The sequence below is a fragment of the Coptis chinensis genome, chromosome 1, assembly GCF_015680905.1.
Source record: "Coptis chinensis isolate HL-2020 chromosome 1, ASM1568090v1, whole genome shotgun sequence".
Classification (NCBI taxonomy): domain Eukaryota; kingdom Viridiplantae; phylum Streptophyta; class Magnoliopsida; order Ranunculales; family Ranunculaceae; genus Coptis; species Coptis chinensis.
This window is the reverse complement of record NC_141456.1, coordinates 35,573,619-35,592,850: the sequence shown is the minus strand read 5'-3', so window position 1 is coordinate 35,592,850 and position 19,232 is coordinate 35,573,619. Positions and strand designations below refer to the sequence as shown.

Sequence of the window (19,232 nt, the reverse complement as noted above, 5' to 3'; positions counted from 1 at the left end):
ACCCCATTCCAAAGAGTTTCCCAACTCAAGTATTCTTTCGTGCCATAACAAAAGGGCAATTCACAACTAGAATTTAAAAGGCCCAGGTGTAGTCAACAGTTCTCCTTATACGCCAAGTACAATCGTCAAATAAATAATGATTTAATTTTGAACAAAACTTTAGACTTCGCATTGATAATGATTTTCCATAAAAAACAGGAGACGAAAAATGGAAAGCATAATAATTAAGGTTACAAGGCATCCAACAAAACAATGAACAAAAACGATGGACTTGATTTGGTTTTTGGGAATGTTCCTCCAAAGCTAATCAGAGTAGCGGACTGCTTGAGATTGTTATTATTTGAAATTTCTCATTGGAAGCAAATTATCCCTAGTGCAAGTTTTGACAATTGCCTTCGAAAACCATCTGAAAGAAGTAAATGAGTCCACATTGTAGAGTAACAACATTCAGTGATCCTATCTAAGGACAAAATACTTAATGATGACATCATGCAGACTTGCCAGCTTTAGCTTTCTTCTTCCTCTCTTGTAGAAGAGTAACTTGGGATCGCTTCCGTTCTTGGCCAATCTGAATAACAAATGAGAGTGATCAGAAACTGTCAGACCCCAAAAAAAAAAAAAAAAAAACTCGTAAAATGTCACAGAATAACATCAACATAGAAGAATTAACAATGAGGATCATACTTTTAACAATGAGGAAGGATCATACTTTTGGTTAACTCTTTGAAAAACAAACCATTTGCTCAAGTATAAGATAACACAGCAATAATCATACAAAAACGACACAAGGATCACCCACGTATACTGTTGCTCAGGGGTAAAGATAATGCTAGGAAAATACATTAACATATCGAGATTCACGTAGGTTAAAGTCCCTGTGTACGACAATCTAAGAGAATGGGAACCACCCCCACCCCAAGAAAAAAACTTAAAAAGGGGAATTAAAAGTATACACAAAGACAACGCCCTATCTAAAATGGTGGTGTAGCATAAACCTGTTTCTGGATTTAATTTATTCAGAACCATATCTCATGATACTTCAATTGACACTCAGACCTTCTCACCTGTTAGACTCCCTGGGTTACAAAGCCAGACCATCTTAGATAGTTTCCTGGTCGTTAAACCTATTGGAACTTTGGAAGTATCTTGCATTATCTTGAATGCGCAGTCCTAATTTATATTTCCTATTCTTACCATGCACTAATCTCAACATTCTGGGCCATGCTGAAGAGCACAACTCAAATTATAAATGCTTAATAAGCTGTGGATTGCTCTATTTTTATATTGATAGATCACAACCAGAAAAGCTAAAGGAAATTCAAAAGTATCAAATGCAAATCCTTGTCACTGAAAGCAGATACGATACCACAAGAACCAAGACGGGTTGAGTCAGATGCTAGACAGAGGCTAGACAATAGAAAGGAAGAACTACAAATCCGTATTGCAATTGTTGAGTTGTGCTATTTTGTTCCTAGATCGAAATTATCTAGTCCCATAGCTTATAATACCAAAAGCTTATTCTAATATATTCCCCCAGCCTCTCCAGTCAAGCCATTTTTGGTTTTTCTCTGGCTCTTTTACAGCCCTGAAATGCAGATTCCCTTCTAACTGTAGAGGTTGGAGTGGTTAGAGGTTTAGTACATGGCCAGACCATCTTATCCTCTTCATTAAATTTATTTGAGTTATGCTTTGTTACGTTAAATTGTGTATTTATTTGTATATAAAAATAGTAATAATAGAACACGGCCAGAAATGCCAAAGGAAATAAAAGAATCACAACTATAAATCAAGATTAATTTTAGAATACTCCATTATTGCACAGATTGACAAACAATAGTTAGTGGTTGGAGCAAAAAGAGGGATACCTTCATCGCTTTATATAGTTTCTGCTTCTTATTCGACATCCCAACCTGAGAAAGCCTCTCAGCATCCTTTGCAATTTGATCAGGATCTGGAAGAGCCTCTTCCTCGGCTTCTCTGCCCTCAATTGGACTCTGCATGTTCCTATCTGAACCAGAACCAGAAGCAGTAAATGGTATCCCCTGAACTTCCATCTGTAGTTCATCATGATACTGCTTCTCAAGCTTGGACATCTGCAATATACCACCACCCAAATCAAATTGTAAACGAAATAAGGTCATAACCGGGATTTCTAATTGCTAAGCAGAAGAGAACTGTGCCGAACGACACCGACATAATACAAGAATAAGAACATAGAAGGGAGTAGTTTAGAAAATTAAGTCTCCAAGAGAATTATTAACCATCTATAACAATACAGAAGTAATTTATGACTCACGGCAAAGATACAATTCCAAATCTAGGAATTGGTCATACTCATATGAAACGAATAACAAGTTTCCTACTTGTAACATGTTATTTAGTACTCTAATAGAAATAACTTTCTTAAGTCTAAGTAAAGAAAAAGTTTCATAATCAAATTCCTAAATAAGTTAAGAAATGAGGTTTTCTTTCTTAAAGCATGGATGCATAACTTGATTCATAATTTTCTTAATAACCTTGAGTGAAAAACGGTAGTGTTGTTTAACATGGGTCTTTCGTACCGAGGAAATACACACAGTTGTTTGAAACTTTGAATAAAAAAAAATAGCAGTTGACAGGGCTGTTTTCCACCACAGGCTGGGCCGTAGGTCTGAGTGTTTCTAGTTTGAAACAATAACATTTTTTTTTTGCACGCAAGTAAGGTTGAAACAATAACAAAACCTTCCTATGATGTTATCAGCGCATCAAAGAAAAGGGGCTATTAGTTGGATAAACATATTCTAAATTACCTTTCGCTTTTTTTCTGCTGCTTCATTGGCTTCTGTCCGACTGATAATTCCTTCCACCAACAGATTACGTGGATCTTCTATATCTTCTGCATCAAGACCTGGCATTGGCATTATTTCATTTCTTGCTGCAGCTTGTAGGCGTTTGATAGTTTCTGCGTACTCGGGAACATAGCCCTCAGCCTCATTATCAACAAACGGTGACAAGTGTGGTGGAGGTACCCTATCAATTGATCAACAAACTTACAGATTATTTTATATTGTATCAACAAGACGGTGAGTATTTTTCTCTCTATGCTCAACCATCTGTGAAAATTCTAGGCACGCAGCTCATCTGAAGAATTACTAAAATCTTACTCAATAATGAGATATATCAGGGCGGCTAACCCAAAAACATAATAAAACCATAAATAAGGAAATGGATATTTGAATTATTGGCATTATTCCGCAGATCTTTGTATACTCAACTATGAACTTATAAAAATGAACTAAGTGCTCATATTTCGTTGTGATGTCTTTTTTCCCTAACACCTTAAACTCCCTTTTTCCCCTGACGAAGGTGGGAATCAAACTCAAGACCTTGGGCCGAACCTCCCAAGTCTTGACCAGTAAGCCACTGGACACCTTCAAAATGGTATCCCCAATATGGAGATCATCCTCACAAAATCAGTTGGAAATACTCAGCTTAGAAATTGAACAGCCTAAAATTTCTAACTTTTTGCAACCCTCTTTTTAAATAGTTAGATACTAGACTGATGAGATGGACACAGTTCATCTATGTGGACAGGTAGGTCTCTGATGGATCTGCAGCATACAAGTACTATTCCACTACATGACAGATCTCCTCCCTCATCTCCTGATAAGTGATAAGTCAACAATGTTAAGGGTCCATGCAGGTGACCTGATGCGCTTTTCACAAGCCTAACCATTCCCAATCAACAGACTATATTGAAAATTACTTTGTTAGTCCTGTTACAGCTAACATGGCCCAAGTATAATCACATACCAGATCTTCAGGAGAAAGAACTAGAAATGCAAACAAATTCGATAAAAAAAAAAGGTAAGAAACTATGCCTTCGCCTACATAAGCTCACAGATCGTATTCTTATGCATGCTTCTATACATAGAGGTGATAGAACATACTATAGTCTCTGTCCTCCCCTGGATTCTCTAGAATTCAGCATCACGTGCCCTGTGTCGGAAAGGGGAGGATTCGCAAGTCGGTGTCTATGATACCTTGTCCCCTTATATAGCCCTTATTTCGAGATGCTGTGAATATAATGGATAGAAGACAAGTAGGAATGTGAAAAATCCCCACGAAGGCAGGTCCTTGTCAGATCCCAACCATAGTGAGGCAGGTGTGGACGGGACTATTGAGGGATTTTGTGGATGGGGATGATCGTATACTCTGGCCAAAGCATAGGGCAGGAACAAGGACGTGGATTGCTATACCCACCCATAACTACATACGCATATAATATATATTTTTTGTTACATAAAAAATATTTGAACATGCGTCTGCATAAAATATCAAAACTTAGATTTTGTTTATCATACATACTAACATATATGCATAAGACTATCTTCCCCTATTACTATACCAAAAGCAAAACATGAAAACAAAAATATCGGATAGTGGAGTCTGATCCCCTAGCAGGACAAATAGAGAACCCAAAGTTCTTTCAAGCAGGGATGGAGGCAGTATGAGTTGTGAAAAAACAGTTCAGAATGAGGATGGAGAAGGGTGTGGCATACTGCATACCCACCCCAACCTTCCACATCCTAAAGATGAATCCCCACGTCGTTATAAATTCCACATGATTCTCAAGCAGATATCCCTATTTATTTTTTGTATGTTCGTTGGCCCTGTATAAAGATGACATCTTCGTTTCTTTAATCAAATTATAAATTATGAGATGTCTTCAAATGATTCAAGCAATTCTGCTATTCTGCTACATCAAGAAAATCCATGCAGAAAACATGACAGCCGCAAGCAATTGGCCAGTGCCACTGATGCGATGGTTTGCATGAACCCGTGGCTTACAAGGAAGAACTTGATTGCTGATGGAAACAAGTTGAAATGCATTAATTAATTACCTTCCCAACTCATAATCATCTGTAGGTAAGTTGATCCTTGCATTTACACAATCAAAAATCCACTGTGGCTGAACATATTTTCTGGAGAGAAACATATGACCCTGTGATGGCCTATCAACAATCTGCAAACATAAACAAAAGAAAGATATCAAAAATGATTTGAATAGTCTATATCTGCAGGTTGTGTGTAGGTAAGATGGACCCATAACCGTAATGAACAGTTATTTAACATTTCATGGCTTTATAACAATATGAACTTGTTTTCGATTTTTTCCTTTTTAGCTGTAAAAGGTATTCATTCTTTCCAAGACAAGATAAAGGTTACAAAATGTTAATCCCTGTTGTTTTTTATTTTTTCATTTTTAGTGGTGAAAGGTACTCATTCTTTCCAAGACAAGATAAAGGTTACAAAATGTTAATCCCCGCTTAGAAAGATACCATGTTACGAGATTATGCACACCCTAAACAAAAAGAAGAACCCTTCAAATTCAGATTACAATGTTATCCCAATTATGCACAAAGTCTTGAAATATTAAGGACTTCAAATCCGCCACACCCCTAGACCAATTATAGAGTACTTCCTTGATCTCTTCTTTGGTCTTTTGCTCAGGTATTTTCTGATTTCTTTCATTCCATAGAACCCAAACAATTGCTCTAGGTAGGTGCTCCGCAATTTAACTCGACTTTGGCGATAGAGAATGTTTTATGATGTCCCCAGTCCCCACCAATCGCACCCTTAATTCTAGTAGGCGGTGTCCAAGGCTTGAACAATGCGAAAAGTACCTCCCACATCCTCTTAGCATTAGGAGCAGCGAATGAAGATATGATCCACATCCTACCAAATCCCACCACAAAAAGAGCATTTATTATCAATGTTCATTCCTTTAGCAACTGGCTTGTCTACGGTTCAAACCCTCCTTATAAACGCCATCCAAGTGAAGAATGCCACCTTTCAAGGAATAGAAGGCATCCAAATCCTCTCTTTTTTTATAGGTAAAATTCACTATATATGTATATAGATTATAGACTTGAATGAAGAATTGCAACATCATCCAGTCTAAGTAGCAAGAAACAGCTCAACTTCATACAAACATTCCAACTTTGCCAAAAGACAAAGCCCAACTCATCTCACAATCCCCTCCCAATTACAAATAAATTCTAAAAAGTTTACATACTTAAACAATGGACTAGCACAACCCAAATCAAATAGAATCTCCTAGACTTTCGATACCAAATCCTCCTGATGGAAAATCCGCTATGACCTCTTGAGGTTTCAACATTGTATTATGAGCTTCAAAAACGATTATAATTTCTGGTCATGCCAGTCCACAAGGTATATCACCTTGTCGTTATCTTCAATAAACCACATCTAGTGTTCTGTATAACATATTGGCTCAGAATTAGATCCAGAGGGATGAAAGGGACTACAGCCAGATGGTTTGCCATGCCAATCTGTCTGCATCCCCAGTAAATGAATCTACCCCATTAGTTATAATTAACGCACGCACTCATGTGGGAAGTAATAACCATGTGAATTAGCATTAAAATACACATGTGCCAATTTATTTGTTTTACTGAGCCAATTTAGAGTAGACATCTGCACATAGCTTCACTGTGATACAACATGTTCGTGAAAAGGATATACCTGGTGAGTGATGTTCTCGTCATTTTCTTCAAAAGGGGCTCCTTCTCCTTCCCAAGAAACTACACCTCCAAAAGCTGGTATCACAAAAAGTAAAGACTCCCTTGGAACCTACAAAAGGCATCAACCAATACAATATCCATAATTATGATGATAATAATAGTGACAACAATATCGATAACAATGATGGCTATGCTACAGATAACAAATACAAAGAAAATGACTCCAGCAGAAATTATAATAAAAAATTAAAAGAGCAAGCATAGCGCACACAAGTAAACTTTATTAGAACGGGGTGCAAAAGTACAACTAGTGAGTGAGAACCTCGCTTGTATTAGTATGACTGCAAAAAAAAAAAAAAACAAGAGAAGAAACAAATAATCCTATTACATGAGTCCCCCACCCTCGGGTTCCCTAATGACATTAGTCCAATCTAACACCAAATCTCTGAAGTGGAAGTTCTCCTATCCTCTATATTGGACAACCAGTACCACTATAATAAGCAATTGATTTCCAGCACAGTGTTTCAAACTAACTGCTCCATATTTCCAAATATATGGTGGTGCCTAGTCTTCCATATTGCCGCATATGGTAAAAGACTCCATAGGATCAAACCAAAAGGACACATTAGTGCCTCGGTGGACACATTATCAGCCGTCAGTGGCTAAAGTCATACATGGTGCTATATGTACATAAACAAAAAGGAAGGTGAACCATGTAGAAAATTACAGCAATGATTCCTTACACCCTTTTGAAAGTTTTCATCTGGAATGGAAATTTTGGAATGAACTATTGTGTTCACTTCATGATAAAACTGTAAAAAGAAATCAATAAAAACTGTAAAAAGAAATCGATAAAATTCGATTCCTTAGTAGATAAAAGGAATATGGTACAGGTAGGCAATGTAGCAAGGAGCTACATGTCCTACAAGAGATACCCCTCTTCCAAATTAAATCTGTCTTTATAGTACAATAGATCCCAAACACACATGAAGTCTTGGTAGGTCACCCATTTGAAGCAAGGATTAGCACATGCCCAATCATATGGTTCCTCTTTGATCCCCTCCACTTCCTTGCTAGTATTATTTTCAACTTAGCTCAAACACCCTGTCATTCCTCTCTTTCCACAAATTCCATTCAATAGCTCTTGAAACGTATTCTGAGATCCATGAAGCGTTGCAAGAAAGTAATAGTAGTATAAGGTTACTACTTAGGGCCTCCTTGATATTAGTCGATACAATCCAAGGTTAAATAAAAGAATTGTTCCAAAATACCCTTCAAGAAAGTACAAGTTCAAAGAAGATGATCCACACTCGCCTAACTCACTTTGCATAATGAGAGATCCATGCCTCTTCTTCCATTCATGATGTCAAGGGTTTTAATTCTCCCCAAAAAGGCAAACAAACAATAGAACGTGACTCTATACCAAATAGAGTCCATCCATACTTTCTTGTGAGGAAAATTTTATAGTACCTCTTCACCATTAAGATGACATACTGCGTATTCTTCGACCAATAAGTCATATAAAGACCACACCGAGAACTCCTCATTATTATCTCAAGCCCAAATGCTTCTATCCACTTCCCCACTTCTACCCCTCAAGATAGACAGCAACCTCCTTAAAATTAAATTACATTCCACTCTTCCTTCCCTCTATGAAGCAGGAGCATCGAAATGGATCCACTAGTCAGCTTGGTGTCAGTGTTCTTCTTTATATTGTTTCATTATGTTTTATTAGCCTATTCTTATGCCCTTAGTCTGTTTAAGTAGCCATGTAACTAGCATGAGACTTTTAAAGATGTAAAGCTTATTAGAGTATAGATAGTAAGGAATCCTAGGATCTACAAAATTGTTGGTTCACATTATAAATAGTCTTATTGGGTCAGTGTAAGCAGCCTTTTATTCACTTTATCAAGATTTCTGAATATAAGAACTTTAGGGATTGTTTACACTCTCTCCAATAAAAACTATTGTTTTATCGGTAATGTTAAAGGAGCTTCAAGGATTCTAAACCCTAAATTCTCAATCTTATGTTCTGATTTTCATTTCCATGCATCTCTTAAGCCAATTTTGTTTAGTTTTTTGTTAAATTTTCTTCCCTAGTGTTGTTTAGTATCCAGTATCCACTGAACAACTAGACAGCATTACTTTTTCCATATACTCCAATATATTTGCTTTCTTGTCATTTGCAACATGAACATGTCAATGGCACTTCCCACAACCAAATGACTTCCCAAAAGATATCGACTCGAGTTCTGAGTATAAATGTTACTCCTTTAACAAACTCATCCCATCCATTCACAATGCCCTTCCAAAGAGTAATAATTCTGTGAGGATTCATGGGTACCTTCACGACCCACCTGTTAACCCCAACCCCATACTTGTCCATCACCACCCTCCGCCACATGTGCTCCTCTTCCTCCCTAAATCTCCATAACCACTTCTCATTATTCATGAGCAAGATTAAAACCTATCCCACTAGAAAACATGACTATTCCTCTATCCACCAACATTATATCCCAAATGAAACCTCTAAACAAGTTCTGTAATTTGAAAATTCCTTACTTTTCTAGAAACTGCTTCTTTTTTCATTTCTTTGTTTGGTGTCAGAGTAGGAAATGATAGAAAAATGTATTTCCCAAGAACTAATTTCTCTATATGAATTTGTACCAAAAGTATGATCAAGTAAAAAGATAATAAAACAAAAGAGAAAAGGTGAAGCCAGAAAGGTGTGAGGGCATAGGCTAATGGATCAGATGAAGCTACGCAAACGTGTCAACCTTATACATGAAAAAATATAACAAAGACATAATCTCTTATCACAGTACCTACAAGCAGGGGCGGAGCCAGGATTTTTATCCAGGGGGGGCGGAGTTTGGGTCAACAAAAAAACTTATAACAAACCACATATATTAATTTTATAATTCTAAATTAGTCAAATAATTTTTCACACACATTGATAATAGTAAGCAAAATAAGTTTGTAACTCAAAAACATTCAACATATTATAAGCATACCAAGAATCATAAATAGCCATGTCTAAATGCAAAATGAAGGCCGACCAAAAAACATCAAATTTTAACTTCAAACTTAAAAGAATTTTCCTTTACAAGACTTGACGTCAAAGTCTACAATCAATGAATCAGTGCTAAATTTTCTTGCAATCTCCTTTTCGATATACACTGCTAAACTGAGAAGACGAGATCGAGTGGAGTGATGGAGTATTTATTGGCTAGTTTATTTACTAATTGTGGAATTGTGGGAATTGTGGGAACTGAGAAACTAATTGTGGAATTGTGGGAATGAACCGAATGATGGCTAGACTTTAAATATTTTGGATTTTAATTTGAATATTTTTTATGTCAAGGGCCCATCGATTTCATTCTCACCAGATAGTAAGCCCAAACAAAAATAAAAGACAAAACAATTAACTTCTGGAAAATGAAAAAGAGAGAAATATATATATTTCATTTTTGTTTCTTAAAATTTTAGGGGGGCCAACTGCTCCTACCTGCCACCCCCTTGGCTCCGCCACTGCCTACAAGTTACTTTATTAATCAGAACTTTGCATACGGGGAGACTTTTAATCGTAAAAATGCACAACCCAGATGTGGTAACATAATTATTTATCGGTACAGATGCAAGAACTATACATACAATAGTTTATTAGGATACACTGACAAACTTACCTCACGACTTAAGAAGAACTTCAAATTTTTAAAAAGGGATTTGCACTCTTTAGTTTCATTGTCATCAGTGTCCTCAGCAGTAGCCTCCTTAACAAGCTGCATCAAAGTGCCAGGTTCATTGGCTGGAAGCTGAAACTGAAGTTGAGCCAGTCTCAACTCAGACTCATTGCCTTCAGTCCCCTTACCAACAACGTCGGCATTCTCTGGTTGAGATGAACTGACATCTTGAGAACCCAAGGCATGAACCTTTGAATTAGCAGCTAAGTACCAGGACAGTGCGTACAGACCTGCATGGGTTTTCATAAAACCTCAAATACTTAATGTGAAGGTTCCAGAAGAAATTCATCTAAATGTTGACTATAAAGAAACAGAGCCAATGAAAAGTAAAACCAAATAATAGAAACAAGATATTCAAAATGAAAATGCAAAACATAATAATCAAAAATAAGTATTCTATAAAACTTAGATGACATACTTGCAGCTAAAGCTTCCAATCGTGGATCAAGAATAGGCGGATATTTCACATCTATTGAATGATATAGTTTGAAGTTGACAAAGGCAAGAAGAGTCTGTATGTAGGGAAAGAAAAAAAAAATAAGCAGATGAATGAACAATTCTTACATTCACATTTCACGAAGTAGTATATTTTAACTCAATTACCTTGACCAATTAACTAGTTAGGTTCCGATTCTTTATTGGTACACGTACTTTCTACTTGAACAAATAGTATTCAATTTCAATTTCAATTATCATTCATTTTTTTTAAAATGAATCTGAAAAAAGAAACTCGTTGAGGCTTAAGCCTCATGGCGTGCCTCTTTTAGTGGTTCTGTGCCTTGATGCTTAAGCCTTACAAACTTATACATGTATACTGTGAGGCTACAGCCTCAATAGTGTGAGGTGTGCACTTTGAAGCTTAGTGAGGCCCAGTCTCACTGGAAGCCAGGTTTAACACCCAGTCCAACCACTCTTTTTTCCCACTGTTTTGACAACTTAAGCATTCAAGCTAAGTAGGATCAACCTATCTGTGTGTCTTTATGCCTATGTGTGAGTCAGTGAGTGTCTTCTGTCTAGTGACTTGTGACTATGTCTATGTTTGAGACTTATTTGACTACTTAAGTACTTACGCATTTGTGCTTTAGTATTATTCTATATTGATATGGCATATTGCTAACTGCCTATCTATTCGGATATGTATGCAGACATATTTTCAGGTTTTCATACATAGAGCGCGACCGTCTGCAACAAGGGAAAACATTGTGCTATAGTAATTTCATGAATATGGCATAGTTTTCTCTTTTTACTTAATTTACAGATTTTTTTCTTGATTTTTCCAGTCTCCTTTTTTTTCATTTTTGATTGAGGCTTGAGCCTCAAAGCCTCACAGAGCAGTGAGCCTCAAGCCTCTGGTGCGGTTTTTAACACATTGGTGGACTGGTAGTAACGATTCCTTCTTACTACATATTCCTACATTAGAAGAGTAATGACAATACTTCTAACTTAATAGATTCCCCTGATAAAGGCTGAACCCAGTTTCAGTAACCCTGCTGTGACAAGTACCCCCATTACAATTCGTGTAATACTTCCCTCAATTTCTACTCAAACTGATCTTTCAGTAAACCTAGCCTCAATGAACATATTTTAATTTGACAAATTAAAGAACACCTAATTACGTAACCTGGGACGATTCTGAAATTTGCTCTTTATAAGACAAATAAAAAACAATGAGCCAAAGACCATAGATATGTTACCTCATAGAATTCCAAAAACGTTAACATGACCTTCAAGTCTACTTCATCAGACAAGACTTGCTGCAGAGCATGGGGTGTTAGCCATGTGATCTTTTGCCCTTGAACATCAGCCTGTTCACACAAGAAAGTTCATGGCCATGTTACAAACCTCAACACATCTGTATATTACAATGAAACTATAGACATAAGCACTTCATTACCTGGTAATAAATGCCTTTCACACCTATGTAAGTTTTCCGAAGGCTATGAGTTCGAGATATGTACGCTTGCCATTCATGGCTAAGTCTGATAATAAGTCAACAGGAACTTTGTCAAATAACATAAAAGGTGTACCAGCTAAATCAGAAGAGGACAAAACAGATAAATTCCATAACATCCTGTTTTTGAACACCCTCAAATTAGCGCAAAACGCAACATTCTTTGCAGAAAACAATCAGCAGGACACATACTTCTTTTATATTAATATTTTGCAAATCTTTGTGTTAAGCACTCCACTGACCCAAATTTTCTTATGTAGTTACATAAAGCATTTACAGGCTTCTATCACCATCTTCGCACAACAATAATTGTAAACAAACAAAACTCCAAAACAATATTACTTAAAACACCAAATACCTTAGACACTTATGAATACGATCCACTTCAATGCCCTCTCCAGTCTGAGCAGGCAACGCAGCAAACAAATGCACCATAGTCAAACAATCATCCAAGTCTCTAAGCGCATCAATAAAACTCGGGTACCTAAAACCAACACTCAGAAACATCAAAAACCAAACCCCCACAACACTAATAAAACATGAAAAATATCACTAAAAGTCCCAAATTCTTACCTTTCACGAATAAGTCTATCAATCTTATAACTCGGCCTCCGCTCTTTCAACCGCTCAGCTCGTTCCTTATTCTTCTTTGCTAACGCCTTATTTATCTTATGTTCATGAGCTCTTATATCTCTAAACTTGTCGAGTATCGGTTCGTGTGCAAGTATATGAATATCTTTCATATTATAATATGTCTTATGATTCCCTTCGTACTTTTTCTTAGGGTCTCTTGGATATACTCCCTTGAGTATACATAGTCTCCTATACAAATTTAACAATTAATTTTGTTACAGTAACAGTAATATAATTGACATATTATTATATACCTGAAGTCTTGAAGTGAGACTTGTAAGTATTTGACAGCTTTTGTTCTGGTGATGTACTTTGCTGCATTTCCTTCCTTCTTTTTTCCCTGTAGAATGAAAGATTAAGAAATGAGGAGATGGAAAAAGATTGAAACTTTGAGATGAGGGGATGTGGTTTAGTTCTTACTGCGGGTCTGTAATGCTTCGGCATGATTGGAAAATGAGGAGGGTGCTGTGTTCGGAGAAAGAGAGAGAGAGAGAGAGAGATGGAACCTCAATATAGGGTTCTGAAGAGGGTTTAGAAAAATGTTTGTTCGGTGTTTATATAGGCTTGGGCTTGGGCTTAACGAACTTTAAGTCAGTTTCGTTATCTCACGGGCCCAAGCCCACGCATCAAACAGTTAATTGTCTGCCGTTTTAACTTTTAACCCCCAATGGTTTTTACCAAAAAAATAAATAAAAACACCTCTAGCCGCCTTTGACAATGGCTTGTAAACAAACCAAATAAAAAAAAAAAAAAAAAGATTTCCTAACCGCCACTCCAAATTTTTTTTCCTTCTTTCTCATTTTGCCTTTTTTTCTTTAAGTATACAAAAAAAATAATTAGGATACAAATGTAATTTACCAAAACTAAAGATTTTAAAAAATAAATTTGGTCAAACAAATTTCTAACCGCCATTTCTACTAGCATGCTATCATACGCTATATCGTTAAAATTGGCGGTATAGATAGGTAAACGTATACCGATAGCGTTGGCGGGTTAGCATTTTGACGTACCATTGGATTACAATTTCCATGGCATTTGATGTTTTGCCGCACCATTGGACTTAGCCTTAGTCATCATATATGCTGGAAAAAATTAGTTGTAAAAGTCCACACGCCAAACAGCGAAGTTGATGAAACAACAAACCTGAGAGTAAACACAACCCAATTTGTTGCAAAGATTGCTAATATTTAAGATTTGGTGGGTGGTTAGTGAAGGACTATGTTGAATTTCAATCAATTTTTGAAGATTTGGCGTGCTATCGAATTTGTAATATCAGGGGTTTGTATTAGGGCTGCTCATTGAGTCATTCTCTCGGGTCATCGTCCCTGGATCTTGATTGTTCATAATAGGGGTGATAATTTGGCCCTCAGGCCCTCAACCCAACTCGACCCGGCCCTTAAAATTGCATGCTCAACCCCTCAAAAGTTGGCCCTCACAGATTTGATGGCGCGGTCAGCCCGCCCCTCATGCTTTTAAGGGGTAGGTTAGGGCCTAGGTTATGAAACATGAGCCTTGCCCTCATTACGCCCTCACCAATCCTCAATTGGGCCTCATATGTTTTATTGTTATTTTACATTATATTTATGTATTATATTCTAATTATCTAAGTTGTATAAAAAAAAATCATTAAATTAGTTTTCAATAGAGGATAAATTATAACATAACATAACATATGCGTTTTTTGTAAATGATTGAATGATAGGTATAATGTATATAAATCATACATAAAAGCAAATCCAACTTAACAACATAGTTAAATATGAAAAATGTAAATATTGTAAGAGTATCATCTCTTCCACCATCTCTATCTCTTTTTTTGTTTTTCTAAAGGCGTAAGAAGTAGTTTTGTATACTTAGTTAAAATTGATATACATAATCAACATATGATAAAAATAAATTAAAAATCACAAAAAAAAAATGTAAACTAGTAAAGTATAATTAGACCGGTCCCGACCCAGCCCTCATTTGGCCCTAAAAAATGAGGGTCGAGGGGCTGGTTAAGGGGTTGAGTTTTCATGCTTGACCCTAGGAGTGTAAAAAAAAAACCGTTGACCCATCATCCGGTAGGGTACCCGGTCTTCACCCGCCACCTAAACCCGCACCGACCCGAAAATAGACCCGCCCCTCCCCGCCACCATTTTTACGCGGTCGGGCTATGGGTGTAGATTCTATGCTCAAACCCGACCCGTCAAGCCACCCGACCAGCATCATGTCAAAAGTTGTTGACCCAACCCCGTTGACCCGCACAATTTCAAGACTCTAATTTTAATATTTTTGTATTTTGTTTATATTTTCTTTTAACTTTTGTAGAAATTTGAGATATATGAACACAAACTTATGAGTTCAACATCAATTTTAAATATTCAAATTTGAACATTGGGCAAATGTCAAAAGTTCACATTTAACTTTCGAATTTTTTAGAAGATGAATCATTCATCCTTGTATTAATTTCGAATTCTTTTTAGTTTATATATATATATATATATATATATATATATATATATATATATATATATATATATATATATATATATATATATATATATATATATATATATATATTTTGTACCATAGAGTATCGCTCCCATTTTCATTTTATCATGCTATGGAAAATAATCAATTTACAAATGGTAAATCACGAAAAAAAAGTTTCAAATTTACAGATATGGTTTTTGGTTCAAGTTCAAATTTTTTTATTTTTGTTTATTTTTTATTGATTAATTCCATTTTTTTCTCTATGTTGTGAATTGGAAATATATTACATGCGGAATTAGAAAGTTTTTTGGTGAAATTGGGTTAAAATGATAATTTCCACCTGACCCAGATGACCCGCCCAAAACCCGCCCCATAAGATGACCTAACAGGCCGGGTGATGGTGTTAATGCATGACACTTCAACCCGCCCCGCCCCACCCGTCGGGGACCATTGGATTTGTATCCCATAGACTCGCCCCGCCCCACCACTATTTGACCCGTAGTTGACCGGCCCGCCCCGTATTACACCCCTACTTGACCCTACTCGACCCGGACCTCAATCATGAGGGCTTTTATGGTTTGAGGGCCAGGCTAGCCCGGCCCGACCCTTTTATCACCCCTAGTTCATAGCCATATGTAAACTCGATCACAGGTTTCCGAGGTTGATCCGATTTATTTTGTGTATAAGTTTGAAACCAAGTACACTATAAATAAGTGAGCATATCGGTAAAACTTTTGGGTGAGATGTACTCATCCCCAGACTTTTGTAACTCAAAATGTCGATCCCTAGTGAGATGTACTCATCTTTGAGTTCATCTTACTAGCATGAGGAGTTGAATTAACATTCCATCTCTGGAATATCACTTCAGCTCCTGGTTTGATTTTACACCAGCTAGACAAACCAGAGGGCTAACAGCCACCATAGGGTCTCGCACGAGACTTAACCTAGCTAGTCTCGCACGAGACTAGTCTGGAGTATCAGCACTCCAAACTTGGTCAGACTTAGTCATTTTGGGACCGGATGTATAATCTAAACTTATTTCCTAAGTAGTGGTTATGGACTACTAAATTGCAGCCTGATTCTCACATGAGCATCATTAACCCTCCCATTGGGAGGGTTTTAGCTCATGGTCCTTGGATTGAATTTATATCTTGCATGTATAAACTAAAAAGTGAAAAGAAGTAAAAGGAGAACTGGAAATTAACTTGAAGAAACAGATTTTATTAGAAGTTCAAGACTTCCTGTACCAACCTAATACATAAGCTTCAAAGAAAGGAAAACACTACGTATAAAATGTAAACACAAAATGAAAATGCAATATGAGATGTGCCTTTCTCCAACCTCCCAAAATATATATCCCCCTCTCTCACGTAAAGTCTTCTTACATTTATTTCACATCTGTCTTTTTGTTTCCAAAAAATCAAAACCTTTTTTCACAAAGTTTGTCTTTTTCTTTTCAATAATTTAGTCATGCATTTATTATTTTGTCTTGTCTTTTATTGCAAGGTGTCACAAAAGTGACCATAACTTGCCACTTGTCTATGCATGATGACTCATAATTTCTTGTGGGCCCATATAGTGGGTCCACGTGTTGTGTCCAGTAGCGACCCGGATTTTGGCATTTTTACAACTTTGTGTCTTTGTGTAGAGCTTGTCGCCCTGGTCGTTATGGTAGTTCACTTGCCGAAATCGGAGTCCAGGTTTGAAAGATGTGAGCTTCGGAAGTTTGCTACTTTTTTACACGTGGTCCTGTTTTGCACTGGTTTTGTCCTTTTAGAATATTCGGCTTTAGTCAAGCTTTGTTGGGCTTCACTGGGGCTGAGTGTGAAGACTTTAAGTATGCACAGTATTTCCGTACTTTGATGCAGGTTTTATCATCATATTCACGTTAACTACGGAAATCTGCAAAAGTACAAAAATATAATTATTTCATGATTATTAAACACATAATTAACCAAAATATTATGTATTTACAAGGTTTAGTATTACAATTTTGGGTGCTTATCAGGGACGTCATTATGTAGGGTTCACCATATTCCTTGTCGTAATATTCTACGAGGTGCAGTCAGTGGTGATTCCGGTGGAGTTCCACGAGTTGCAAAAAGTTGACGACGAAGAACTATTGGTACGTAAATATTTTACCGAAATAAAAGTATTGTTTTTTCAACCCATACCATGATAGTTATTGGTTATCACTATGACCAACTTCTTTGATATTTAATCAATTTAAAGTTATGATATTTTAAATTTCAAAACTGTGAGCAAGATCGACCTCGTCGTTTTGATAATTTTAAATTCCATAATACATTAGTTTACCAATCATGTAGTCGATCTATGGAATACCACATAAAAATACAAATTCAAGCGAGACCACTTGAGATAACTATAAATCTCACCCATAATCCTATCAACTATAGGCTTACAACTTTTACAGGTGCTTGGAGTTACATGAATTAACTTTCTATAGGATATGTGTTCATTAGTTCTCACATAGTGACATCGTAACACTGACTGCATAAACATGTCCTCGATCTCTAGGTTAAAGTTTGAAATTCATATTTTCCAAAAAACAAAAATGTATTTGGTTTTGCTAGTTCAATTGGGATTTGATATTGCGCCGTATTTATTTATCTTAGTAAGTTAAATAAGTGTTACAGTTAAATATGTCTCGGGACTTTATGAATTACAGTTTTATGTGTTTATTTATCTTACCTTGGCATTGAAAATATATGAATTTCTTTGAAAGATTTTGTACTTGTTTTTAAATAAACTCTCTTACTTTCAGGATATATATTGTACTCTCACCAAGTATTAATCAAATAAACATTAGAGATGAGCTTGATGTGCTTAGTGTTGTCGAAGGCAATAACATTGAATGTAAAACCACCTTGACTATTTTATAATGATTGTTTGACTGACTCAATAAAATATTTAAGTGATTAAATAATTCAATCAACTTTCCTGACGATATTAAATCACTCATGATGGAAATCAGTGATCCTTAATGGTTTCAAAGTTATGTTGAGTTGTTACAAAATGTGAAAAACTTTTTGCTTGGTGAATTTATCTCAGATGTAAGCCGTAAATAATGAGGCAATGTAGATTTCAATGAAACTCTCATTCATGTTTATGTTACTAAGTTTTACGCGCATTTAGATTTCAATGAACTCACGCCTTCATGTGATTCAACGCTTCAGTGATGTTAGACACCCTTTAATGTTGTCCCGACTAGCAATTGAAAATAGGGAGTTGATTCTAAGGAATGATATCCATGACTTCACCTTATGCGATTTATTATGTGATCATTCCAAACTCTGAACCTACTCTTTATGTGACTCAAGGGCAATGCCCTAAGTCCATTTATAGTGGACTTGGTGATTGCCTTTCAAAATGGCCAAGTTAGTGAAGATTAATTTATCTACTGGAACTTTTCTAACTGGAGGAACGTCGTCGATAAATTGTTTTGTAGTTACCCCGGAATGTCACTACCCAATGTTTACCATGTTCATTGTAATATCTCATGGACGTCATTACCCATAAGAGAATATTGAACATACATTTCATCTTATCTTTAAACTTTATTTTGAATTCTCCTATCCCACCATATTCTTTCTACTGTCTCTTACTACCTATTACATTTATATCATTTTCTCCAAACATCGCTTGATTAAGTTGTTAATACTAAATTATAGTTCATCCTCAATTATATCGGTCTCTCGCACATTTCAACTTGATTAATGTTTACTCTTCACATCTCTAATACTAATTAACTTTAAGACGTACTAATTACTATTTCTTGTATATTTAAATTAAAGCCAAGAGGCTCCGAAAATTCCTCATTGCTCAATAACAATTCTATAGAAATTATTGACTGAACCCCAAACAAACAAAAAACACATAACT

The 19,232-nt window shown here is 36.2% G+C and overlaps 1 protein-coding gene across 1 annotated transcript; it reads right to left on the bottom strand.

Moving 5' to 3' along the window:
* Window positions 1-253: 253 nt before the first annotated feature.
* On the bottom strand, window positions 254-13,403 carry LOC147523698 (pescadillo-like protein). The gene is made up of 13 exons (XM_086599376.1): window positions 13,275-13,403; window positions 13,109-13,194; window positions 12,795-13,043; window positions 12,580-12,705; window positions 12,165-12,249; window positions 11,965-12,075; window positions 10,689-10,782; window positions 10,214-10,500; window positions 6,529-6,636; window positions 4,884-5,005; window positions 2,790-3,009; window positions 1,866-2,093; window positions 254-568 (listed from the first exon to the last, which is right to left on the bottom strand). Exons 1-13 carry the CDS (start codon window positions 13,296-13,298, stop codon window positions 488-490), a joined length of 1,821 nt encoding a protein of 606 aa, XP_086455502.1. The 5' UTR covers window positions 13,299-13,403; the 3' UTR covers window positions 254-487.
* Window positions 13,404-19,232: the final 5,829 nt, after the last annotated feature.